Below are 25851 nucleotides of genomic sequence, written 5' to 3' on the forward strand. Positions count from 1 at the left end.
CATCTCTCAGTTCGAAGGACATTTGCACCAAAGTCGAGCCTTTCTGCCTGCCAACCTTCAATTACACTGCACCTGATCCTATTGAACCGTATGTCCCGCGCACTTTGACATTTATCCAATATTTGTGTGCAAATTTTCAAAGGCAGCGCCTCCCTGCCTTTCCCCGTTCTGCACGGGTGTGTCACCTCTCTGCTGGCGATTGGTATTCTGCAAAAGTGGCCACCGTTCTTCAGGAAATCGTATGCACCAGCACGAACTTGAATCCGTCGTCCTGGACGCCACAGGCACAGGGGATACTAAATATAGAAAAGCGTGCACACACACACACACACACACACTCGTGCGACCCTCACATTGCGTGTTTCTGGATTTACGTTGCGTACTTCTGTCTTGTTTGCTCCTTTGCGCAGCTCGAGATCTAACAAATCCTGTCGCGTTGTTCTTTCTTTTTCCTGCCAAAACACAGAAGGACACAGAGAGAGAGAGAGAGTGTGTGTGTGTGTACGAGAAATTCACCACCAGCAGCAGCAGTAACGTGCAGAAATGTGAAAGGTTACTGCGCATGCCTACGATTACGATTATCCTTCGCCTGGTTCTGTCCCGTTCATCCTGCGGGCCTCTCTTTCTGTCACCCATGGTTACTACCAGCCAGTAAGTGTAGTAGTAGGCGAACCTGGGGGCCGAAACAAGCTGCAAACGAAGGCCAGATTTTCGATGTAATGTGGGGAGGACAAGCGTTGGAAGATTCGTCTCCAGCAAGGACTCGCCATCTCTTTCGCTCTCTCTCGTTACATCTCTTGTAAATGCACACATTCCGCAACACACAGCGACGACCACAGAGTCGTCAGTTCTATCTCGCCTTGCTGACGTCACTGCAACTATGTGTATACCCCCGTAGCCCAGAATTTCTCTGCAGCAGCTGCTCGGCTCGGCTGTGTGTAGTAAAAAATCGACCCCTTTCATTCCGTCCCACTGTGTGCCAGCGGTTGTGAACATAGGCATCTGCATGAATGCAACTATTATAGATCCAGTTTTGTCATTTTGATGTTTTTTTTGTCCATCACTCCCCTCACTACCTCCTGCCTACCGGATGTCGTTCCGAGGACGCTTGGTGCAGTGCGCAGAGAAACGAAGGCAATATCGAATATGATTGGCAGACATTTGGAAGGTAATTGGGTTTGTAACGAAATGGCAATTACTCTCGACACTAATTGGTTTGATTTGGTGTGTACAGTAGCATGAGACTGTGATGGTATCGCTCAAAGTCAAGGACAAACGCATCATCGGGTGCTTCATCCAATCAGGCATGTATGATACGGTGCCGCTATCGCAATGCAACATTAAATTTGCAGAAGTGTGAAATATCATTTGCATATTGAGCGATAATAAAGCAGAACACAAAAAGATACTGACCTTCCGACGTTCCGATCCGTTCCACATGTTCTACAAAGATAACACACTCTGCCACAAATGACTACTAGCCTAGTAAGCTTATTTGAAATATACGTGAGGGTTTAAAAACGACCACAAGCCGACCCGATTCATCTTGTTCCGTTTTATGTGTTTGATTGTTTCAACAACAAGCTTAGCATGTTTACCTTCATCACGTCCTAATCGTGCTAGTGCAGATCGTAAACCATTTAACAACGATCGCAACATCATAAAACGTTTCGCCTTATTGATATCGTCATAAAAACCAACGATGGAAAATGGCACATATCCCAGCGATTGGCCAATGCTCCATTAAAACAAAACAAAAAAAAAACCCTTGCTACACACACACAAGGAGCAGCGCAAAGCGTTTCAAAAGCTCCGATGCACATAAACCTTCCCAACACATAGGAAGCCCGCGGGTGCAGTGTAACGTGCAGTTGCTGCAGTAAGATTGTGCATTGTCAACGGAGCAAAGTTATGTCTGCATTATAATTGCACTTTGTACAAATGAACCCATTGAAAACGGAACAAAACGGTGAACAACGGCATATTTACTACGGTCTCTAAGGTAAACTCCACTCTGTCTCTAATTAGTTATTGTGTAATGTCAAGGAAATTACATCCCCATGTTGGTCTGCAAGCTCGTAAAACGAAAGGTAAACATTGTAGTGGTCAGGATCTCGCGGCGAATGATTTTTATATCCTTTTTTCATGTTAGAAAATCATTGGATTCCAGGTGACAGCTTTTGAAAAAGTTCTCGTGAGCGGTAAACGACCGCTCTCCATGTTGGAAAGTAACTCAATAAATCCTACTCTTTATGACACGAAGAGTATGTATATGAATACTTTTATTCTTGCCACGACGGGACGCTCCAAATGAGAATGCGAACCTGTCCAGTCTTGTAGGAGCCGGCGCATCCATCCTATAGACCGCCAGGCCGTCCTCGGACGCTAACAGCTAATACTGTAATATATCGCTAATGTTTAATACCGAGATTTTAAGTAAATAATAACACAAATATGGCTTTGAATTTATCTCACCAACTCGAATTGTTAGATCAAGCAAAATAACACATAACGCTGAAACAAACAACACAAATAGTAAACAATTTCCATTCATACTAATATAGTACCGTCTCTCTATCTCCTTCTCTACCTTCATCGTTCTCTCTTGTTCTCTTCCTTTGCTATTTTATCTTTAGCTTCATATAATGGCTTCCAGGCTTGAGGGCAGACAAACTTTAGATAAAAAACGATCGGTTCAACAAAAAGATAATGAATTCTTTGGGCCGGGGGAGGGGGAGGGGTCTGGCGTGCAGCAGTAACGCAAAAGAGCTTTCTTTTCCATCATTCCCTCACCCAACCACCCTCCCTCCCTTCTCACGGCAACCCATTTTTTCAACCCCTTTTCTAAACATGTTCATTCTGCACGCAACAGTAATCACGGCACAACACAGTGCTGGCAAGAAAAACGCACACTTACACACTCACCCACTCACACACACACTCACACACATACATACAAAGAGCATTTCAATCGAAACCAAGGTCGAAATTTGGTCATACGTCGCCTACTAAAATCACCCCCCAGAGGATCTAGCTACTGTTACCCTCCCCCCCAGTGACATTCCATCACTCTCCCTTGCCCACAAATACCAAACACTTACTTATCACACTGTTGCTGCATTGCGCTGATTTGTGTAGTTTGGGGTTAGTTGTATGTATGTTGTGTTGTTTTTTTCTCCCTTTCACGTTCTCTCCCTCTCTTCCTCGCGTTCTCTCTCTCTCTCTCTCTCTCTCTCTCCACCGAATGATTATTAAATTGGCCTGGGGATGATGCTTCGATGACACGATCCCCCGCTGGAACGTTTTTCCTGTTGTTTTCTTCTTCTTTTTTTCGGCGGTGACTAGAGCACGGTGATGGAGCCCGGGGAAACTGCAGCTTTGCTACAACACGGCAGGGACATCACGGATAACGGGGTCTCCCAAACTGAGGTGTATGTGTCGAGGAGGGGGGAGGGGCTTGCCAGATGCGAGCGTTTGTGGATGTGTGTTTATATATGTGAGTGTGTGTATGTGAGTGGGTATGTTTCGATTGGGGAAATGTAATCGTAGTACACCTCTGCTGCGCCTTTAGCAAACTTTTCACCGAATCGTCGTTTTGTCAAGGTGTCAACCACCTTTCCTCGCACGCACTGCCTAATTTCATACACCCGCACTGCACTGCATTTCACACCCCCTTTTTGTTATTTGGAATGCGAAGGAATGGAGAATGGAGCCCGATTCTCTGCACCCAACAGCAAATCAGCTTCACCTCCTCAGTGGGGAGCAAGAGGGCGGCTCGCGAACTTTTTTGTACACGTCGCCACAGACACTTGTCTCGAAAGAAAAAATGGGGGGCCCCGCGCGCACGTACAGCGTGAAACTTTAACACACTCGAATGTTTTCCGTTTTGCTACTAGTATTACAATTATTGGCACAGGTAGTCGTCAGCAAACGTACGCGCACAACACACACCGCTTCACGGGTTCCACCTTTGCTCCCTCGTTGCTTCTTTGCTTTCTCACACATCCAGGCAGAGACATTTATCTCAACACGGCCACCATTCACCACAGCACGGAGCTGAGCCGTCGCGAGCTTTCTCGTGTGGAGCCAGCAGCCTCACTATGGTGCTTCGCAGCGCGATTTGGTGCACGATGACCTTTTTTTCCTTTCCTTCTCCTTGGATGGGAATTGACGAAAACTGAACGCCAATCATCAATCCGAACCACCAGCTCACACACACACACTTGGAGAGTTGCGCCCCAGCCCTACGCATACCGTTACATTCTCCGTCGGCTTTGGGGGGGAGTTGCACACTGGAGTTGTACAGTGGTCAGGTTTTATTTCTTTTTTCAACATTAAGTTTTGTTACTCTTTTTCATTCGTTGTTCCATTCAATCAGTTTATTTCACATTGAATACCAAGTCAACATAATTAATGTTTTAATTTGAGTTCAATTATTTGGCAGCATTTTGGGCTGTTTCCAGTGAGCTATGACCGTTTTATCATATATTTAGAGGCAAACAGAAATGAGCAGTACATTGCCCCTTCCTTTCATGTGCATAAAATATGTAATTTATTTTCTTATAAAATCACTGCAATATTTTGACCAATAGGTACAACTATGCGCACCCATTGTGCTGTTTGCTGCTGTGTCAAACTTCGGTACACGTCGGATAGCAATCATCATTTTTTCCGTACACTTCGCAAAGCATCATCAACCAAGAAAATCCACACACTGCCGACGGCTGTCAAGCAAGGGTACACATTCCACAAACGCACACACACACACGCACGCATCATCATCACAGCCCTTGTAGATGTAGATGTAGAACATATTTCGCCTCTAGGAAAAAAGGGCAGCCACTCGCGCTGAAGAAGGTAAAGTTATGTTGCTTGTTATTTTCATGGGTTAATCGCTCGGAATCCACTCCAAACAGTTGAATATCCATGTGGGAACGGGCAATACACGCAGTGCGAGTGATTTTGCCCCGCAATACCGTGCGCCAGTGTGTGAAAAGTGTGAGGAACCCCGCGATCGTGAACTCGGGATATCTAATATGGCGGCCGCCAACGAAATGCTATGCACTTTGGCACCCAGTTGATGCAGTTTTTTTCCTCTTCTTTTGCTGCTGGTGGGGGGATACCCAGTGCAAAACGCAGGCAGTGTGTATGTTGTGTGCGCTGGTGAGACACCCGCGCCAGTGTGCTAGAAACAGTGTGATGGGAATGTAACCGTGCCACTAGCAGTGAATACACTCCGGACGTTGGTCGCAAGGGAGTGGCAAACACACACACACGGGGTAGGCGATGCCTGAGTGCAGTACTGTGATTTGCGAAGCTATCCAGCAGCAACAGTAGTTGCAAGTGTTATTGTTTTGGGTTGGATCATAAATATTTAAGCGATCAAAATGCAGTGATTTCTGTCGTGTTGCGAGCTGGAATTTTCGAATTGGTTCCCCATTATGGAGTGCAGTGCGAATGAAAAAGTCATGACTGTATAATTAACAACCCACAGGGACACTCTGTGTGTGATGTGAAAAGGTGCCACCGTAATATGTTCATTAGCTGCCTTTTTCTTTTTATTGAGCCGATTTATTTCGCCCTGTATCGGAATTTATCCATCCCATTAGCATCAATTAAAATTGGAAGCAAAAACTTCAATTCTTAAGCAGGGCAAGTTTGCGTAGTGTGCGGTGAGAATGGTACAAGTGGTTTTTTACGTGTACAAGTCGTCCGCATTCTCGCTCTCTTTCTCGCTTTCGCTCCTGCATAGCTAACGGCAACCATACACAAACACTCTTGCAGGAGTATGTTTCGTGTACGAGGAGAAAAAAAACGTCCACCTCCACCTCTACGTGTTCAATCGCAAACAAGCAAAAAGTTATGTTGGCCCAGCGAGAGAAGAAGAAAAAAACACGCAACAACATCAATAGGGGACACGAAAAAGCAGACAAAACAAACATCACCACCACACGCACACGAACGCACGGCGTAACAAAACAAAGAAATCAAACCGATCTTCTCGCATTCTTGGGTAAAAGGGAGAGCGGCCATTCTTTGCGTGGAGACGGCCGTGTATTTCATAAGTTATGCAAAGAGAACATGATGATGGAGCGAGAGAGGAACATGCTGAACAGATAATCCAAGCAAGCGAAAGAGAGCGCAAAGGTGTTGGGTGCGTGGTTGTTGTTGGCTCTCGCGAAGCATATTATGATGAAAACATAGAAACTGTATCGATACCTTTGCTGTTTGTTCCTTGTTGTGATGGAGTGTCTTTCTGTCCGGTGCGAGGAACTATGTTTAATCTTGACATTTGAATCACAACTCCACGATATACAACATGCTAAATTAATTTGCATTCTTATCTTTGCTTTCAGATTCCAGTAAAGTACTCCTTCCAATATAGCAACTCTCGAAAGCCACGCACCTACGGCTAGGACGGAAGTGCGTCAGTGCTACTTGTTTGTTAGTTTAAAGTTGAGGTCGGAAAATCGTTCCCCTCCCCCGCCGAGCGGAACGATTTATCCCGCCGTAGATCTGTGATAACATTTGTAGGTTTAAGTTTCAAATCATCCAGTCCAGCACACGGAAACCACGGATCAGTAGTGTCTGTCGATTTGTCGATTGCAACAATCTCATCCCGAACTTGACGATAGCTGGACAATTCCGTCCAACGCGAAAGGTAAATAATGTAATGAGCGATCGCTTGAAAGCGTCAAGGTCACTAACCTTCGTGCTTTGTTTCGTTTTAGGGCCTGGTGCTCTGTCCTCGCAGATTGAATAAAAACCAAAAAAGGAGTTCCTTCCATCAAAGGAACGTTTTCTTTCGTATTAAACCGGTGAAAAGCTTCCCATTTCTCCTTGCATTCACGTCGTTCACATCGCGCAAGATGCTTGTGGACAGCACAGCCCTGGGCGGCGAGACGATGATAGGAGGAATCTGAAGTGTACTAATCTGTACGTTCGTTTTGAGTTGCGTTACTGTGACCTAGCTGCAACACGCGCCGCGAACGCACTAGCGTAACACCAGCCAGTGATTCTATCCCGACCACTGCTACTTTGGTCGTCGAGATATGGAAACTATTAACCGAAGGCAACTCCAGCCGAAGGAGGAGCTGATCGAGAGCAGCAAATCGTCCAGGATGACCTCGCTGGAGGTTGGAGGTGGCGAGCATCATCCGGGGGCATTTATCGAGCAGCTGGATCACAGGAAAATCGCGCCCCGCAGGCGCTACTCACTTCCCGCAAACACTCCCAAAGCCATCGAAACGATTTCCGCACCATCAACGAACGACGGCGGTGATGTTGCTGTGGCTGCTGTTGGTGGTGCTTCTAGTGACGCCGTTCAGCCATCGGATGCGACGATCCGCACTAGCCATAACGATTACGACGACGACGACGATGACGAAAAGCCGACCCATATTGATACTGTGACATTGAAATGTGATTTAAATGATTACCTGATTAACCTTATAGATGTTAGCTGTAGTTTAGCACGGTCGGATGGTCGAGCCGGTTTGCCACCACGGAATGCTGTACCTTCGTCCCAGGGTAGCAAGATGGTAGCTCGTGATAATATCAGTTTGAAGGGCTCCGGCCGTCGTACACGCGGCGGGCCAACCTACACGCACTTCGACGAGCTTGTGCGCTGTACCGAGCGTGAGCGCGAATGGTTGCGACGTGGCCTATCGCACCGGCTGCCCCGGCTAAGGTTGTGCGGTGGTGGTGAAGATTCCATCAACAATGGTACCAGTGCGTGGGGTACGCCGCCTGGCGCTTCCAGCAACGGAGCGCTAAGCGCATGGGGCATGTTGCCAAATCAGCAGCAGCAGCAGCAGCAGCAACACCAACAGCAACAGCCATTAGCTCCGTCCGCTTGGAGCAGCGTTAACAGCAACAGTGGTCCAGGAAGCAACAACAACAACAACCCTGGACCGAACGTCAATACTGCGAATGGCAATGGAAATGGTGCGAATGTTGTCCCGCAGCGTGGCGGAGGAGGCTCCTCCAACGCCGACCCAAATTCCAACAAAGCGAACGCTCAACCGACTTCCACCCCGAACGCTTGGAATGCCACCGTTAATCATGGGCGCCATGGTGCGAATGCAGCAGCCAATGTCGCCAACAACAACGGCAACCATCCACACGGCCATAATAATAATAATAATCAGCAACAGCAGCAGCAGCAGCAGCAACAACCGCAGCAGCAACATGCAGCTAATATGGGTGCTAGCAATAATAATGGCGCCGGAAATGGAGCCGCGAAGAACCAGCTCGAGGTGCTCAGTACCATGCGCGATGCGCTGTTCAGTCAGGATGGTTGGGGCTGCCAGCATGTCAATCAGGACACGAACTGGGAGGTGCCGGGCTCACCCGAACCTCAGGGTGCTGCTGGCAATGCTGGCGCTGCTGCCGTTGCCAAGCCAGAAGGTGCTGGACCGCACGGAACCGGCCCGAACGGAAGCTGGAAGGCACAAACCATGAACAACGGTACCGAGCTGTGGGAAACCAATCTACGCAACGGTGGCGGTGGACCCCATCTCCAGCAACAGCAGCAACAGCAGCAACAGCAGCAGCAGCAGCAACAACAACAAGCTCAACAGCATCTGGCACAAGCGAAGGCTGCCCCATGGGTTCCGGCGAACAATCTCGGCGGAACTTGGATGGAAGACGATGAAGCTGCCGGTGGTGCACCGGGTGGTACGGATGCGGCTGCTAGCGTATGGAATGGCAGTGCGGCTGCAATCGTCGCGGGCACGGCCGTAGGACCAGGCGTTGGTCCCGCTCCATCCTGGGGTGCTCTTAACAATGGGAATGTACCGGCTCCACCGGCGGCTGCAACGGTCGCAGGGGGAATGTGGCCTACGAGTGGCAATACGCCCGCCATCACGACAGCGGGAGCCCCCAGCGCAGGATCCATGAACAATCCGCAAATGGCTGCAATCGGTGTGAAGAAAGATCTGAACGAATGGGGAGCCGGTGGCGGCGTGGGCCAAGTCGGGGCTGTAGGTTCAGGCTCGATCGGCGTCCCCGGTGGCCCGGCACAAGGCGGTTGGGGCGCAGATGCACGAGCAGCGTCGGGCGTTACGGGAGCTTTACCGTCCGTTGGTGGTGGTGCAAACGTGAACGGACCAACGGCGGGTGGCTTCAACATTGGCTCTACGCTCGGTGCGGCCGCCGATGGACTTCGTGGCGATCCACGGGGCATTTCCGGACGGCTCAATGGTGCCGCTGCCGGCAGTATGTGGGGAGCGGGAGTTCCCGACCAACGATCGATGTCTGCTGGAGCGGGCGGAGGTGCTGTTCTGCCGGGAGCGGTAAGCGCCGTTGGTGGTGGACAGCAGCAGTGGAGCGGAAACGGCAACGCAGGGCCAGCCAAGCTGCCCACAGGTGGTTGGGACGATGGCAGACCGTCCGCACTGGACGATGCGCCCTGGGGACAGGGCAATGCGGTCGGTGCTGGCGGTCCGGGAGCACTGGCCAGGCAGAACTCGTCCGGCTGGAAGGATGTATCCGATGTGATGATGCGTCCGGGGGCAGGAGCTCCCGGCGGCGGTCCTATGCAACAACGCAATCAGCAGCAGGGCGGAGGGGCGGGGCCGTTCGGTCCAGTTCCGATCCCATCCGGCGCTGGCAGCGGTGTGCGGGGCTCTCTCGGCAAGGACGGCATGTGGGGCGGTCAGGTGCAAGGCATGGTACGGAACGGTTCGTGGGAAGACTCGGTCACCGGAGGGGGCTGGGGCGATGAGAAGGGTGGTGGCTCCTGGAATATGGATCTCGGCTCGAACGGTGGTGCAGGCTGGAATAAAACGCCGGTCACCCCGAAATCCGCCGGCATTGGATGGCCCGATCCCAACGATCTGACCGGCCCTGGCATGGATTGGGGTGGGCTCGGTGGTAAGCCCTCGGTCGGTGGTGCAAACAAACCGCCCGCTGCGCTGAACAATCCGTTGGAATATATCCGCGCCAGCAAGGAGTACCGGCTGCTGTGCGAGATGGGCCACAAGAAGGAGGACGTCGAGTTTGCCCTGCGTACGACCAGCATGAACATTGACGAGGCGATGGAACTGTTGCGTCATGGGGCATCTGTGGCCGGATTATCCAGTGGATGGCGTCGCACACTGTCCGAGGATCATACCGGGGGGCTCGGAATGGGTTTCGATGGTCCGTACTCGGGCCGCATACCACCGCTGAATCATGCGGCCAGTGGATTGTCTTACTCACAGGTAAGTGGCGAGATTGTCGTGGTCAAAATATCCATAAACACCCGCATTTTCTGTATCGTTTTCTATCCCCGCCAGAACAATCAACAAAACATGCTGAACAACATCCCGGGTGGTGGTCCAGTGGGTGGACTCGGCCTGGACGGTACCGGGCCGGCTAATCTCATGGCACTGAACAATCTAAAATATCTCTCGCAGGGCGCTGGTGGCGCTGGTGGCGCCACCATGGCACCCTTCAATCATAACTCTCTGCTGCCACCTGGTGGTCGCGGACCAAACCAGCAGTCCCAGGCACACCAGCAGCAGCAGCAGCAGCAGTTGGCAGCAGCGGCAGCAGCACAACCCACCAACCAGCAGCTTCGTGTGCTGGTTCATCAGATCCAGTTGGCGGTGCAGAATGGTTTCCTAAATCATCAGATCCTCAACCAACCGCTGGCACCGCAAACATTCATCCTGTTAAACCAGTTGCTCACTCACATAAAGGTAAGCAGCAAGCGAGTGGTCCTCCAGGCGAACGTGTTGTTAGCTGACGTTTCCTTCCTTCCGTTTCAGCAAATGCAAATAACTCAAAGCAACTTGGCCCGCAGTGGCGCAACGGGCGGCGTGAGCGCCGTTCAGATGACACTGGCGATTAACAAGCATAAGTCGCAGATTGCCCAGCTCCAGCAGCAGATCGTTACCCAGCAGAGCATTTACTTGAAGCAGCAACAGCAGCAGCAACAGGGACATCAAGGATCGATGGGACCGCCGCCACCATTAATGCCGGGTGCGAACCCGAACGCTGCGCTCGGTTTGGACTTTATGCGCCAGCAGCAGCAGCAGCAGCAGCAGCACCAGCAGCAAGATCTCATGGCATTGCAAAGCACCTTCGGCGAAATGGGGCTCGGCAAGGATCCAATCATCACGTCCACCGGTAGCGTCTTCCCGCCACCGATCGTTCCCGTACAGCAGCAGCAGCAGCAGCAGCATGCCGTCGTGTCGGCAGCTGCCGGCAACGTCGTTGTCAGTGGCAGCACTAGTCAGCAGTCTCGCTTAAACCAGTGGAAGCTTCCGTCGCTCGACAAGGATCCGACCGCTGGTAAAGATGATCTCACCGATTTTTCGCGCGCTCCCGGTCCGTCGGCGGGCAAATCAGCGCTAACCTCTACCACTACCAGCACTAATATAAGCTCTCTAGGTCTCGTGCAAGATGGGTACGTGTTGTTGCCATAGCAACGAAGCATACTGGGGAGAGATAGGGAAATTGATTGGTCTTTCTTTTCTTTTCGTCTCCATGCCTGCTCGATATACAGAACCTGGACTACCGGTCGTACAAATCTAGCCGATGGTTGGCCAGAGCAAACCGGTGATACCGATAGCAAAGACTGGACAACGGCCACCAACGCTGCTTCGCAGGACAGTTCCGCTTTCACAGACCTAGTACCTGAGTTTGAACCGGGCAAACCATGGAAGGTAGGTGTCCAGAATTATCCTTCTCCCCAGGAACTGCGATTTTTATCGTCCCTTCTATTTGCAAATGCAGGGAACACAGCTTAAGATTGAAGATGATCCTAGTATTACACCGGGCAGCGTCGCCCGTTCGCCACTCTCGATTGCCACCGCCAAAGACTCCGAGCTGTTCGGTGGTGGTGGTGTTGTATCCGTCGCTGAGAAGGCGTCGCCTACCGTAGCCGATGGTGGAGGGCTGAATCTTACGTCTTCCGCTTGGAGTTTCAACACCGCTTCGCTAACGTCCGCAGCTAGCGGCAATGGAGGTGGCTCCGGTGGCAACAAACCGCTGGCCGGTAAATCCGTCTGGTCGGACAGTTCGGCCGGTGGCGGCAGCGGCAGCAACAACGCGGCTGCCGTTGATGTATGGTGCACTCCGATCACCAAACCATCGGCTACACGGGGCCCTCCGCCCGGTCTGGGCGGCCCGGCGTCCAATAAGAGCGGCAACGGTGGAACTGCCGCCGGTACACAGCAACAACGTGGTGCAGGATGGTCCACCGGAACATCGTGGCTTTTGCTGAAAAACTTCACTTCCCAGGTATGATATCCCCTCCCCTCTCTTGGGGACAAAATGAGTCAAACTAATGGATCTTTTTAACTCCCTTTCAACAGATCGATGCATCGACACTGCGCACGCTTTGCATGCAGCACGGTCCGATCCTTACCTTCCACTCCTATCCAGCCCACGGGCTGGCCCTGTGCCGATACGCGACACGCGAGGAAGCGGCCAAAGCTCAACAGGCGCTCAACAACTGTACACTCGGCTCGAGCACGATCAGTGCCGAATGTCCGGCCAGTGAGTCGGAGGTGCAAACGTATCTGCAGCAGCTTGGCGGTGCAGCCGCAGCTGCCAGTGTGGCGGTCAGCAGTAGCGCCTCGAGCCTAACGTCTCCGACCTGGAGACAGGAGCGTACTTCGAGCAGTTCAGGTGAGGATTTTCAATGCCCTTTAGTCATTCAACAAGCACGAAATAAGCTCGTTTGTAACGTGTTCTGGGCATTTGTTTCAGGCGCCGACACCTGGGGCTCTGGATGGGCCATCGGTGGCAGCTCCGGTGCGAGTGGTGCCGGCGCAGCAGCAGCCAATCTGTGGGCACCGCTGGATGCCGGTACGGACAGTGGAACGCCAACCAGTTTGAATTCGTTCCTACCGGACAGTTTGCTCGGGCCGGAGCTGAACTGAATTCGGTCGAGCTTGAGCAGCAGGATGCCGCAGCAGGAAGAGTAACGGACTTTCCTTTATTTTTGAAGACTGTTTTTTGTTTGTTTCTGTGTCGTTTTGTTTACGAGTTACATACATAGCAATATGTATAGATGGAATGGTTGCAAAGAAGCCATGTTTTGGCCTATTTTGCTTTTTTTTTTCAAACCATCTTTTACACACTAGCGCATTATCGCACAGCTAACAATGCTCGTGTATTGGGCTTTTTAAGCCATTTGGTTTGTTTTGTTTTATCACTTTATTGTGCACCAAAATAAGAACAATCTTACTTTGAATGCCTTTTCATTCCTAATCCGTCTACTTCCGATGGTGCAGCTGCGACTTGTGGCTCCGCAAAGACGCAAATCAACCCGTGAACTACTCAATATTCAGTGCAGTGCAGTTGCACTGAATATGTTTTAATGAACCAGCAGACGACCCCGATCAAACACAAGCAGCTGAAGAGTAGCGCTGTTTACCATACGAAAACCATCCAATGGGTTAGCAAACTGTCCTGTCCATCGTCCATATTGTGGTGGACGAACTTGTAAACCGATCAAAGGCGTGGAACGAATTGTGTGCTGCACACACGTAAAAATACGAGAGCACCGGCCAGACAGGCTCAGCAGGACCCGAATGCCATCGCAAAGGAAACAACAGAGGAAACGGCAGGTCCAGAGACGGAAGGCAGAAAAGAACATATTTATTACTTTTAATATACACATCATGCGAAAAAGCGCAGCAAATGATGATCAGACGAGATGAGACGAAGGTGGAAAGGAGCAACAATATGAACCCGTATTAGATTTACTATATTATAAAAGGTATACATAAATGTTATTGAATTATTTTTGAAATTATTTAGATATAATGCCAGAGATAAATAAAACGAAACCATCAAATATGATCTAGCGAACAGCAAATGGGGTAGGATGTGTGTAACCCCATTGTAAGGCCTCTGAATATGATGACGTTCTTCGGTTAGAAAGCCACTTGTCTACGCTTAAGAGATGGGCATTTCGGTTCTTCTAATTCTGTGAATCGGTACACTATTCGAAAATCGGTACAACTACAGATGGATTGCGTTGGTCTCAACAGCAAACCAATATTGACACGGTTCTGGGTTCATTAGGTACACCTCCCTCCACTATGCTTCGTCCTTTGCTGCAGCTTTGCACACGGCGACATGCTGCGTGTACGGCCTATTGCGACTGAACTTTCTCGAGCAACCGCCACACACGAACGGATACTCGCCCGTGTGCGTCATCTCGTGCCGCTTCCGATCGCTGGTGTACATGAACCGCTTCGCACAGTACCGGCAGCCGAGCGATCGTTCCTGCGTGTGCACCTTCAGGTGTTGCTTCAGCTGCGACTGAGTTTTGTACTTCTTGTCACAGTGTGGGCACACCGCGTAGTACGTGTTGGAGTGGACGCGCTCGTGGATGCGCAGGTTCGACTTCCGGTGAAACCGTACCCCGCACGTCTTGCAAACTTCGCGCTTCTCCTCGTGCAACAGTGTGTGCATCTTAAGGTTTTGGGCGCTCTTGAAGCAAGCGCCACACTTCCCGCACACGTACTTCTGCTCCGTGCTGTGCTGTTCGATTTCGTGCGTTTCAAGCTGTGCGGAGGTTCGAAAGCAGGCGTCACACGTGCCACACCGGTACCGGAGCGGTTTGTACGGTATGGTCTGATGATAGTTACGCTTCGTACGGCAGCGGAACAGTTTGAAGCACACCTCGCACCGCACTGGACGCGTGGGATCGTGCACCGCTTTCCGAATGGAGTGCTGCTGAACAGCATGCTTTAGCAGTGCCTCTAGCGTGGGGAAGGAGGCGAAACAATCGCAACACTTCTTTTCCGTCGCCGTGAACAGGGAAAGGCGTGTGTTTGGGCGTCCCTTGTAGGACGAACTCACTATGGTCCGTTTGAGGTGGAAAGCCGTCTGGTGTATGCGTTGATCCTCCGCGGTGGCAAATCCACGATCACAATTATCACAACGATGCTGTACGTTCGGCGCACTGTGCTGTTCTGTTGGATGGTTTAAACCGGCGTGACGTTTCAGCGCCTCCTTTGTGTGAAACGTTAGCAGACAGTCCTCGTGGCAACAGTAATAGCACGGACCGTTGCTGTTGTTTGTCGCTAAGCTGACCCCTTCCTGATCCTGGTCCGCGAGAGCAGAAACAATTTCCAAATCTGGCAAGTTTTCCTCACTCTGCTCACTGGTCAGATCAAGGGCACACTCTGTGTCACTGGTCAGATCAAAGTGTTCTTCCAGCGACTCGACCGGATGCAGTTGGTTGTGGATTTCATCGGAATCCATTAGCAATTCCACCACCAGCTCTTGCATCTCCACGTTCGATTCTGCCACACTTTCGGGATCTTCCTGTAAGCTACACAAAAAAAACAATTGTATTACGCTTCCACTTCTTTCTATCCACTTCTTTCTAAAGGAATAGCTTACGGCTGCTGGGTAATGCTTCTTGACGCTCGTAGTTTTTCGTCCGATTGGCGAGCCTTCTGGATGAATGCAAAGGCTTGCTGGGCATCTTCACAGCATACTGGGCAGATAAAGGTTGGCAGTCCATCATCTTCGGCAATCTATCGAGCAAGAGGTTGCGATTTCAGAGGTTGCGAGCCATAACAACAAGGCGTAGTAGAGCATCTACGTACCTGAACCTGGGCGCAGAATTGTATAATTTCGGCCAGTGTGATGCCACCGGTCTCCTCGAACAGATAGTAAGCATTGCTCAGCGCGTCCAAACAAACACGACACTGGAGACTCATCGTAAAAAATGTGCCGTTTTCGTACGAAAAAACGGGGGAAAACGCTCTTTTCTTCTGCGCTGGATAGAAGTCTTTTGTTTACAAACCAGTCTGACAGATGGCGATAAATTACCCCGCGGTACATGCTGGGTAATTTTGGGGTACAATTTGCAGAGCGATTTGTTTTGTCAACAATCCGAAACGTCAAACGCGTCGCGGACATTACGCCAGCCCCAGCCAGCCAGGTGTGTAGGTGCACCGCAAGTACTTACATTTTGCATTTGTGAAAACGTATCCGATGGAGTGATTTGGCGAGCAATACGAAGCCCGAAGCGCATCGAACACGCCACCCGCGCCAGTTAATGTCGTTGCGGCCATTGTAGGGGGCGAGTAGGACCCTTCCGCGACGACATGTTCGACAATAACATCAACCACTACGTGCTGAAGGTGGAGCTGGCCAAATGCTTCGGCAATCTGGGGACGGTGTTTCTGGCACAGCACCTGCCCACCCGGCAGCACGTCGCGGTGAAGAAGTTCCTGGTCGAGGATCTGAAGAACGACATCAGCTACGTGATGGACGAGGCGAAGCATCTGCGCGAGTTCGACCATCCGAACATCCTCTGCTACCACACCGCGTTCGTGCACCATCTCGATCTGTACTTTGTGCTGCCGCTCATGTGCTACGGCTCCTGCCGGGACACGATGGCCAACTACTTCGAGACGGGCTTCCCGGAACCGATACTGGTGTGCATTCTGCGCGACATCCTGCAGGGGCTGGTGTATCTGCACTGGAAGGGCTACATCCACCGGTCGATCCGGGCCAGCCACGTCTTTCTGAACGAGACGCGCGCCGTGCTCGGGGGCTTCCGCGTGTGCACCAGCTTCCTGGGCGAGGGCAAGCGAATACGCAACCTGCACGAGCTGCCGCCCCACTCGGTGAAGTCGCTCAACTGGCTGGCCCCGGAAGTGCTGGCCCAGAATCTGACCGGCTACACGGAAAAGTCGGACGTGTACAGCCTGGCGATCACGGTGTACGAGCTGGCGAACGGGCTGGAACCGTTCTCCAACATCACCACCACGCTGATGCTGACGGAGAAGATGAAGGGTGGCTATCTGCCGATGCTGCTGGACGCCAGCACGATACCGAGCGAGGAGGTGGTGCTGGCCCAGTCGGCGGAAGCGAAATCGAACGAAGCGGCCGCCGCCTCGATGCGCCAGATTTACGCCTCGCGCCAGTTCACCGATGCACTGCACAAGTTTGCCGAGCAGTGTTCGGAAAGGTAAGCGATGCAATGGTTCCGAGGGGGGCAGGGAATAATACGCAATTTCTTTCATTTCGGATAACAGCGACCCCAAGAACCGACCCAGTGCCTCCGCCTTAACATCGCACCCTGTATTCAAGCAGGTATCGCACACCAACATTAGAGAACAGTTTGCAAAGCACTGCATACAGACTGTTGATTTTGACTCGATTCAAGGTAGGAACATGTCGCCTTATTGGTTATTGGTCGGATGAGCACAATTAACAGCATCTCCTCTCTTACAGATAACGACGACATCAATATGACCAACAGCTTCTCGCAGATGCGCATGGACGCTGATGGTTCCTTTGAATGGGACTTTGATGATTCGTAACGGCGGCGTGCGTGTTGGCAGGCTAAAATGTTGCGAATATGGGGCGAAACGGTGTGAAACGTCAGTCAATCAATCAATCAATAGGGCAATGATGGTCCGTGTCTCCGGTAAGGGTTAGAGAGCAGGTTAGAAGCAAACAGTAGGCTGGGAAACAGATATGTATGTGTATAATCTCATCACCTCGGCACCTGTGGCACCCAGGGCAAAGCAAACAAATGCAGACGCTATTTTGTGTTGAAAGGTGTTTTTTTATTAGCGCTACTTCTTATTATATTATGTTTTTATCGGTTTTAAAACTCGTTGCAATTGTTCCAACATTAAATATAGATGTGAACGGTAAAACACGATTTTAGTAGAGACAACGGTACCGCGCACGATGGGAGGCAAAAATCAAAACAGATATTTAATAAAGAAAAAAGAATGAAAAAGCAACAGCTGAAACACAGTTCGAATATAATCCTTTATATGTCTCCAAAACAAGGAGCAAGTTTATTGGTTTATAAAGAGAAGTTCCTAGGTGCTTGATTATCAAAAACACACACACGGCTCACGGATACACTTAAATTCGAAAGAAAAAAACTGAAAAAAGGTCCAAAACTCTCTCTATCGTGTGCTGTTTGTTGAAGGAAAGGACGGGGTCGCTTAATACTTTGCCTTCTTTTATCTCTCTCACCACGACGACGACGACGCGTTTCCGTTTCCTATCCCGCTCTACACACCATCCTTTCCTTCACTGCCCACTATACACTACGCTTCTTTTCTTGGCATTATATCGAGCAATTTTTGAGACGCAACCAACAAAAAAACTAGCATTTATAAGAAAAACAGAAATGCGGCACGCAAAAAAACCCTTCCCCGCGGGTGGGGCTTGTTGTGTTAAAAAGTAAAGAAAAACAAAAATATTGTTCATCCTCTCTGAAGGTGCTGCTGCCTTTGTGCCCCACTGCTGCGTTCTGCAACCACTGTAGTTTTTAGTAGAAGTAGTAGAAAGAATCTAAGAAGCGAAAAATGCAAACTCTGCTAAAGCGCGCCAGCTCGTCATGCGTACACTACACAACACGCGGTCATACCCTTTTATCGCCATGAACGAACATTTGCAGGAATGGAAACATAAGTAGCTTAAGTAAACGATACTCGCTCGTAAGTCTATCTCGGGTTAGTGTGTGGGTGTGTGTGTGTTTGGTCAGCCTTCCCGTTACTAAACAAACGCAGGAAAGCTGTCGTGTGCACAGAGTAGTGGTACGGTACAAAACACCATCACTACCACATCACCACCAACACCAACACCGTCGCGCGTTTAGCCGCTCATAACCATCCGGACGAACTCTTCGTAGTTGACGTTTCCTTGCGAGTCCTCCTGGTTCTGGAGCAACTGTTCCACCTAAACGCAAACGATAACGATCCATTAGACAAAAGCTCTACATTTGATCATGTTTTCTTCTTCTTCTTCTTGCTTCTCCCTACCTCATCATCGCCCAACTTCTCGCCGAGCGTCGTCAGCAGATGGCGCAGCTCGGCCGACGAGATGAACCCGCTGGCGTCCTTGTCGAAGTGGCGCAGCCCCTCGATGAAGTCGTCCGCCGTTTCGGCCGTGCGCTGCTTCGAGATGGCCTGGTAGATGGGCAGGAAGACTTCGAACGAGACGCGCTCGTCCGGTTTCAGCTGCATCGTGAACTTCTTCACGTCCGACTCGGTCGGGTTTTGGCCGAGCGCTCGCAGACATTCGCCGATCTGCTGCTGCTGGATCTTGCCATCGCCACGGTTGTCGAACAGATTGAACGCCTCCTGGAATTCTGTGGCGAGTAGAGAACGAAGGTTGCGATGAAAAAATGGATTATAATCTGTTATTTGCTTCTTTTAGTGAGAAGGGGTAATGGTTATAAGTAAAGAAAAGTCTTCGTGCGTGGTTCGTGGCTCCACGTTATGTGGGAGAGATGGAATATATACTGGTACTGGTTACAAATTATACATTATGCATGCATTTTCCCCACTTGGCAAGAAGCTACAGTCGACAGTTGCACAAACATGTTGCAGTGCCGCCAATCGAGGTGCCCTTACTTGGCAAATTCCCTTCTTCTTGCTCTGCCCCTGTGCTTCATGGAAGGGGGCTTCATTATCAATACGACGGGACAGTTTAATTAACAAGCTATTTCCCTTTTCCGTCGTGTGTAGGTTATCGTTGTGGCACAAATTGTTGCAGCGAATGCAACAACGAATGCACTTGCGCAGCTGGTAGAATGCATTACAGCGAACTCAGCCACCAGTTTCACGATCTTGGAAGATGCAGCTCTCTAATGCATTCCGAAATTAAGAGCTTTGTTGCTACAAAAGTGCAACAATAGCTTTATTTGATCACTGTTTTGCATCTTACCTTCCACAGATGTGAAATTGTTTTTCTTCGGTGGATCGTACATGTACATGTTTGCCGGATTTGGTCGTATACGGGTTTTTTTTTTGCCTTCCAGCAACTGTTTCTAATTCACTTCAAATACACTTTCTATTTGCGCAGCTGCCGCCAGATTAGTTACACACCTGTATCTGTACCCCTCTTTCTCTACACTGCCAACTGTCCGGGGTAAGAGAAAAAGCTTCGACTGAAAAACCCGCTATAGGTAGGAAAATGGATGGAAACCGAGGAGAAGGGTCAACGGTGGTGGAGTTGGTTGGTGGAAACGTGGTTAAAACAAAACAATTTCACGGTCACGCTTTCGTTCGGTTTGAGTGGTTGCGGTTTTCGGTGTCACCATCGCAACACACCACACACACTGACACGGACGCGGACAGCCGGTGTAAAGTAGTGTGTCACAAGCGACTAAGCAAGCGGCGCCCCGAAGGTACGTTTCTCACTATTGTTTGTAATGCGCGCTTTTATCACAACACACACACACACCAAACCCACGAAACGTAACACTTGGAAAATAACGTCCCGGATCGAAAACTGCAAACGTAGCTGTGGAATAAGCAAGAGAAAAAAGCTCGAAAAAGGGAAAAAGAAAGAGTTTGCGAGTCGTCACTTCAAATAGAACGCAAATGAATGGCGCGTGGCGTGTTTTTCGCTTTAACGCAATTTTTAGCACATTTTAACGTTCGTCTCACTATTCCATGCGCTTTCTCCTCTCCCGTTCCCGTTCTCCTCAGGTGTCAGAGTCACTTGATCAAATCACCCATTCCACACAACACACAGCCCACCCCCCCGCTAGAATGACGGGTCAAACGACATACGACGGATCAGCTGGGACGGATCGAATGTCACTGTGATCTAGCAGGCGCGTGCACAACACGGTCTCGCACAAACAAAAAAGAAGCAAAATACCAACGAGGACCCAACACCGTGCCGCGCGTGCCGTGGGCCGTGTGTCGACGATCGGATAGTATGTTGACAACTGGCAGCGGCAAAAGATACCAGCCCGTGTGTCTGTCTGGGTCTGGTCGGTGTGTCTGTCCGCTTGCGAACCCCGTGCAGCAGCAGCAGGCAGCCGTGAGAGCTTTGTGGTCCTCCCCACCCTGTCCTGTGTTGCTGCTACTACTGCTGCTGCTGCTTTACAGCACAACTCCGTCTCCGTAACCATATTGGGCATATTAAGCGCAGAGAGAGGGATGCTGCCGTTGCTTCACACCACAGCCCCACCCTTATGCCAAGCGCACCCATGCTGGTCCAGCCAGCCGCGAGATGATGATCGTGGCGCGATCGGGCGAAAGATCGGAACACAAAACTTCACTATCTGCGTGAATGCGAACGCATAGTGGTAAAAGGGGGGAGTGCGAGACGTTCGAAAGGCTCTCCCAGTTTCACGGACACACGACAAAGACGACGACGACGTTGGTGGTGGTGGGAAAACCGGCCAGCAAGCGACTAAAAGAGCAAAAAGTGCACTGCATGAGTAGTGTGCGAATGTAACGCCGACCGAAAGGGTTTTCGCATGTGCAACTGGATACACACACACACACACACACACACACACACACGCGACGTCGTCAAACTTCCCGAGCACGAGCAAAAAGAGAAGGCCACACATTCCCTCCTCTCCTCCTCCAGTGCCAGTTTTGTTACTTCTCCTGCATGATTACTGCATGAAGCCTAGGATGGATCTACAATCACACACACCCGTCCGATAAGATAAGGAGTGTCATATCCGTGTGCATGCAGATATCCAAAAGTTTGAGGTCTAGAACAGATTAAAGATGCATCCAGGAGAGATTGTTGCAGCAGATGCATTCCCTCAATTTTAACATCATGTCGTCTTGGAGTGGAGTTTTCGGGTCACAAACGCCATTCAGTCCTTCCTTCCCAGACATGCAATAAGCATCATTAAAACAACGCAAAACTAAACCTGAAACCCCCGAACCGCTACAGTGGGACCGATCAACACTGGTTTTTTAATGCATCCATCTCGTGCAGATAATTGCAAACGGCAACCATAATACCAAAGACATGCGCGCGAAGGCATCATCAACGACGTACTTTTGAAGGACGAAATAGCGCCACACGCGCTATTTGAGTGAATAATATATGAATGCATTGCCACCCGTCCGTCCGTCGTGGCATAACATCTGTTAACTTAATATTGCTAAAAGTAAGAAATGGTACTGCAGTGTCACTGTTTTCACCACTTCTTTGTGTGTGAAACCTCAACCTCGGCTTTCTTTCACAATAAAGCCCACTTTCTACCAAACTGCCGAGGTATCAATTAGGCCCATTCGTTGTGTGTATTATTACTGTTGTTAAGAAGCAAAAAAAATGGCTCATTTCACATCGTTTCCCACAACTTTGCAGGGTGGTGTGGTGGATTCCCACTGGAGACTGGAGATGCTAAATGGCTTATGAGAAGCCCGCTCGCGCCTTTGGGAGACAATCTCAATCGCTATTTATATGGTAATGCAAACCATAATTCGGGAATGGGTGGCACAAAAGGCACAGAAAAGTTTAAACTTCCACAAAAGGAAAAAGTAAAGTAAAATAAGGAAAATAAGTGTCTTTACACACCAAAATATCATCAAAAGTTTTGCATGGAAAACGAGAAAACATTGCCTCCTCCACAATTGAATTGTTTACATACGTCTCTCAATTAGGACAATTAAGACATGCAACAGGAAGCTTGTTCGAATCAATTTGCTTGCATCGCGAAAGGGTCTTCATAACTATCCGCTACATCCGAATCGGCCCGAGTAGCCCAAAATAAGCCACCAAATTGTTTTGCCTTATACAACCAAAGGTGACGGCACACACACACACGCACGGACCTACATTTTCACATCCGAACAACGAAACGATAAAATAAACTCCTACCCAACTGCGTAACGTTCAAAAGCAACCCGTTTTTACCAAATATACACACTGCAACTTTACAACAATATGCGAGACAGTGTTTTAGCAGAAAAGGGTGTGCGCGCGCGCACGAGGGGAGTCCCAAGATCGCGGCAGGTAGGGATGGGGACCCACCGTACGAGTCCTCCGAGGGCTGACCAAACGAAGGCAATCGTAGCGTACGAACGTACACATAACAGCAGCGCACCACCGCGCCATCGCACAGTCAACGCCATTTATGGAAGAAAATTGAATAATCTTTTATGTTCGGCAGCAGCGATCACCCTTCTTCTCCGGGGGGGGGGGAGGGCGCGCGCGTACGATCGCCACCACACGCGGATCTTTGTATGATGTAGGCAGCGGCCTGCCACAGCACTGATTCACACATACTAACCCTGAACGGTGGCGGGTCTCTGTTCTCACTCGCTAGGCATTGGCGCGTAAATAGCGCATAGTGAGTGCATGCGTATGTTACTAAAACAGTTTCCAAAAGTCTTCCGAATAGCGTATCTATCAATGTAAATCTGTTGATTTACATGATAAAAAATTAACGTACAGCGCTATTTAACAACAATTACAGTACTGTTAAGGTGCTATTAATTCATCATAACGATACTCTCCAAAGATGCAAATTCATAATTAATCATTCATTCTCACCCATATGGATATGTTCCCTTCGGATGACAAATTGCTGCCCTACCAAACCTTTTAGCCCTTAAACCACGAGTTGGGTTGGATGGGTTCATGTAATCTTCTACCTTTATGAATTGTTTCTTGATTGCTTGCCTTCTGTACGACTCCAAGTAAGGCTTCAAAATGAGATAAACAAGAGGGAAGGATGGTGTAAGGGAGAGTCAACCTTTCAACCGAATGACTAATCCACAGTAGTGCTGCATAGGCCGTCAAGATCATGAGCATCACATAGTAAGCTACCTATGCGTATTATTTAACCTAGACCACAATAATCACCGCATCGTACCGCTTCTTGGAAGACAACAATCAAAAAGAAGGTTCGGACCTCCATTGTGACTGAAGGGTCAAACACAACACCCCTCCACTGCACGAAAGCGAAACAAGTTGCCATCAGCCATGAGGGATGTGATCGGGTGGGGGATGCAAAGAACTACTCCGCTCGTCACAACAACTGACTCTACGACATGGCCCCACGTTGGCTTTGGGGTGTGCGAGATGGGGTCCATTTTTTGCGAGGTCACTCCACACCGCCATCCACCACGCGTGGACTACGGGCAACTTGTTTGCCTTTTAAGGAACGCGCGTCGCAAATGGCTTGACCTCGTTTCTTCTTTTAGCAAAACGTATCATGCGAAGAGCCCTGCCAATGACGGACCCAGAACCGCAAACTTAAGCCAGCAATCGGTACGGGTGGAACGGTGTGTTTGTGTGTGTGTGCTGTGGTATGCGTGAAGGCTCGCTCCATCTCTCCCTCTTTTGTTGTTGTGAGCCTTCGATGGCACGCCTTGCCTTGTCCAGGGCTGCATACGGGGATATAAATAAGACAGCAAATGCAAGACGTCGTGGCTTATCGATTCGCACGAAAGCATGATTGACGAATCGGTGCCATGTGACGCGACGGTTGGGCAAAGTTCTAACCCCTTTCTTCGTCTACAGAAGGATCTACATAGCACTTTAGTAACAGATGGTGGGTTGCACCTTCCAGATGGCCGCTATCTTTCAGTACGTGTTGATTCATCGAACAGGGCTCACCTATCTGGCGTTTCGAAATAACAACTGATAATGTTACACGGGCAAAATGGAGACAGGCATGAACCGGGCCGATAGTTACGCTACTATCTACGTTCGTACGTGAAACGTGTCCCTTCGTTCTAGTAGAATAGCAATGACATTAATTGAAATTGATACCGCCACCGCCATCAGTGGCTTCTGATCCGTACGAAATCAATGAATCAGAAACCGCGAATGGTTGCAACAGGAATAACAACTTCACATACGAAGTTTGTGGCAAAAGTCTTGAAATGATTTGAAAAATAATCAATACGCTACAATGTAAAATTATTATCAGTACGTTCCAAGGCCAAATCTTCACTGCACCGTCTTGATAAGCTATCAGTCAATGCGATGCAGGTAAAATCATTCAAATGTTGGACCAACCGATTTCAATCTCTACTTTCATCGATTGAACGAATACTAAACCATACTAAACTTACGAATATTCACATTTGGCCGATGTTGCGGTGGTTACTGGAAAAGCGCGGCAGCTGCAATCTGACGATGGAAATGTGTGACTAATAAACTAATTCAATTCTATTCCAAACGTGCGTCCTCAGTGGCGTTTTTTAAGCTTATCGCAAAATATTCCTTCAGCATGTTTCAGTCACTTTTCAACCAGTTCTAACATCTGCCACAGGGCGGATGTATGTTTCGCACCTAGCCCCAGCCATAAAACTGTCTTCCCTAGTGGGCCGTCAATGTTAAACAAACATTCCGCACCGGTTGGTTATCACGTCCGCAACGGATGCACATTCGTACACGGTTTTTAAAAATCGTGATTTGTCATCGCTCTGCGATGGTTTCGCCTCCACCACCTCTCCCCAACCGCTTTCCTGACCGACCTACGCTCAACGGAGAAAGAAGACTCGCCTACATACGCGATGACAACTCAGAGCGTACCCTACACTGGCACCGAACATGACGTCACTGCTGTGGAATTCCAACATCTCGAACAGGAAGTGGTACTTTTCGGAACAAATCGTTGTAGAAACCTTACTAAAACTGTATCGATTATGACCGATGCCTAAGTTCACCACAGAACGGCACGCAGCTGGAAAGTTTAGAATATTGCAGCACTTACCAGCCAATTGATCCTCGGTGAGATTAGTCTGCGGGAAGACAGGCAAGCGTTAACAAAGGAAAAGGAAAACAAAACATCGGTGTTGTAAACGGTCGTTTTCCGCTTTTCCGCCGCGCAGGGCGCTGTTTGTAACTTACCATTTTGCTGTTTGGGATGTGTGGAAGCAATTAAACGCAAATAACAAGGAATGCAAAGCGCAACTAATCTAGAATTTTGATAAATTCCAGCAACACTCGCGGAATGAATATCGAATGCGACGAATACTGGACTATTTGACAGCTCCCGTTCGCTGCCCCTTCGTGCCGTAACGCTTCGTAACGCTTCCAGATGTCAACGGTCGGCCAAGGTGTGCGTAGGATGCTGGAAAGGCGCATTTTACTTATTCATTATTTCAATAATAAAAGTGTTGTGGTACATTGCTAAAA

At 49.6% G+C, this 25851-nt stretch overlaps 5 protein-coding genes across 12 annotated transcripts in view; 2 read left to right on the forward strand and 3 right to left on the reverse strand.

Moving 5' to 3' along the window:
• Positions 1-4285, reverse strand: part of LOC120958692 (protein Gawky-like) — a 35828-nt gene extending 31543 nt beyond the window's left edge. The window contains exon 1 of the mRNA XM_040381655.2: positions 3102-4285. The gene's annotated coding sequence lies outside the window, so the exon portion shown is untranslated. The remainder of the gene's footprint in view (positions 1-3101) is intronic.
• Positions 4286-4725: 440 nt separating this feature from the next.
• On the forward strand, positions 4726-13800 carry LOC120958690 (protein Gawky-like). 2 transcript variants are annotated; one of them, XM_040381651.2, is made up of 9 exons: positions 4726-4857; positions 6357-6661; positions 6732-10205; positions 10281-10685; positions 10755-11395; positions 11495-11654; positions 11725-12231; positions 12306-12621; positions 12703-13800. In XM_040381651.2, the coding sequence occupies exons 3-9, from the start codon at positions 7053-7055 to the stop codon at positions 12873-12875; spliced, it is 5355 nt and encodes a 1784-aa protein (XP_040237585.2). In that variant the 5' UTR covers positions 4726-4857; positions 6357-6661; positions 6732-7052; the 3' UTR covers positions 12876-13800. The 2 variants fall into 2 exon arrangements, with proteins under 2 accessions (XP_040237585.2, XP_040237586.2); XM_040381652.2 differs by lacking the exon at positions 4726-4857 and adding an exon at positions 5116-5279.
• LOC120958694 (zinc finger protein 567-like) lies at positions 13567-15776 on the reverse strand. Its single transcript, XM_049609041.1, has 3 exons — positions 15564-15776; positions 15355-15491; positions 13567-15283 (listed from the first exon to the last, which is right to left on the reverse strand). Exons 1-3 carry the CDS (start codon positions 15675-15677, stop codon positions 14041-14043), a joined length of 1494 nt encoding a protein of 497 aa, XP_049464998.1. The 5' UTR covers positions 15678-15776; the 3' UTR covers positions 13567-14040.
• A 105-nt stretch (positions 15777-15881) lies between these two features.
• On the forward strand, positions 15882-18164 carry LOC120958696 (STE20-related kinase adapter protein alpha). Its single transcript, XM_040381660.2, has 3 exons — positions 15882-16936; positions 17004-17134; positions 17203-18164. Exons 1-3 carry the CDS (start codon positions 16068-16070, stop codon positions 17289-17291), a joined length of 1089 nt encoding a protein of 362 aa, XP_040237594.1. The 5' UTR covers positions 15882-16067; the 3' UTR covers positions 17292-18164.
• On the reverse strand, positions 17744-25727 carry LOC120958698 (myosin-2 essential light chain). 7 transcript variants are annotated; one of them, XM_040381668.2, is made up of 4 exons: positions 25564-25727; positions 25427-25454; positions 18756-19084; positions 17744-18672 (listed from the first exon to the last, which is right to left on the reverse strand). In XM_040381668.2, exons 1-4 carry the CDS (start codon positions 25564-25566, stop codon positions 18589-18591), a joined length of 444 nt encoding a protein of 147 aa, XP_040237602.1. In that variant the 5' UTR covers positions 25567-25727; the 3' UTR covers positions 17744-18588. The 7 variants fall into 7 exon arrangements, with proteins under 7 accessions (XP_040237602.1, XP_040237600.1, XP_040237596.1 ...); XM_040381666.2 differs by lacking the exons at positions 25427-25454; positions 25564-25727 and adding exons at positions 19663-19897; positions 20609-20735; XM_040381662.2 differs by lacking the exons at positions 25427-25454; positions 25564-25727 and adding exons at positions 19663-19897; positions 20605-20734.
• Positions 25728-25851: the final 124 nt, after the last annotated feature.

Source organism: Anopheles coluzzii, chromosome 3 (assembly GCF_943734685.1).
Source record: "Anopheles coluzzii chromosome 3, AcolN3, whole genome shotgun sequence".
Classification (NCBI taxonomy): domain Eukaryota; kingdom Metazoa; phylum Arthropoda; class Insecta; order Diptera; family Culicidae; genus Anopheles; species Anopheles coluzzii.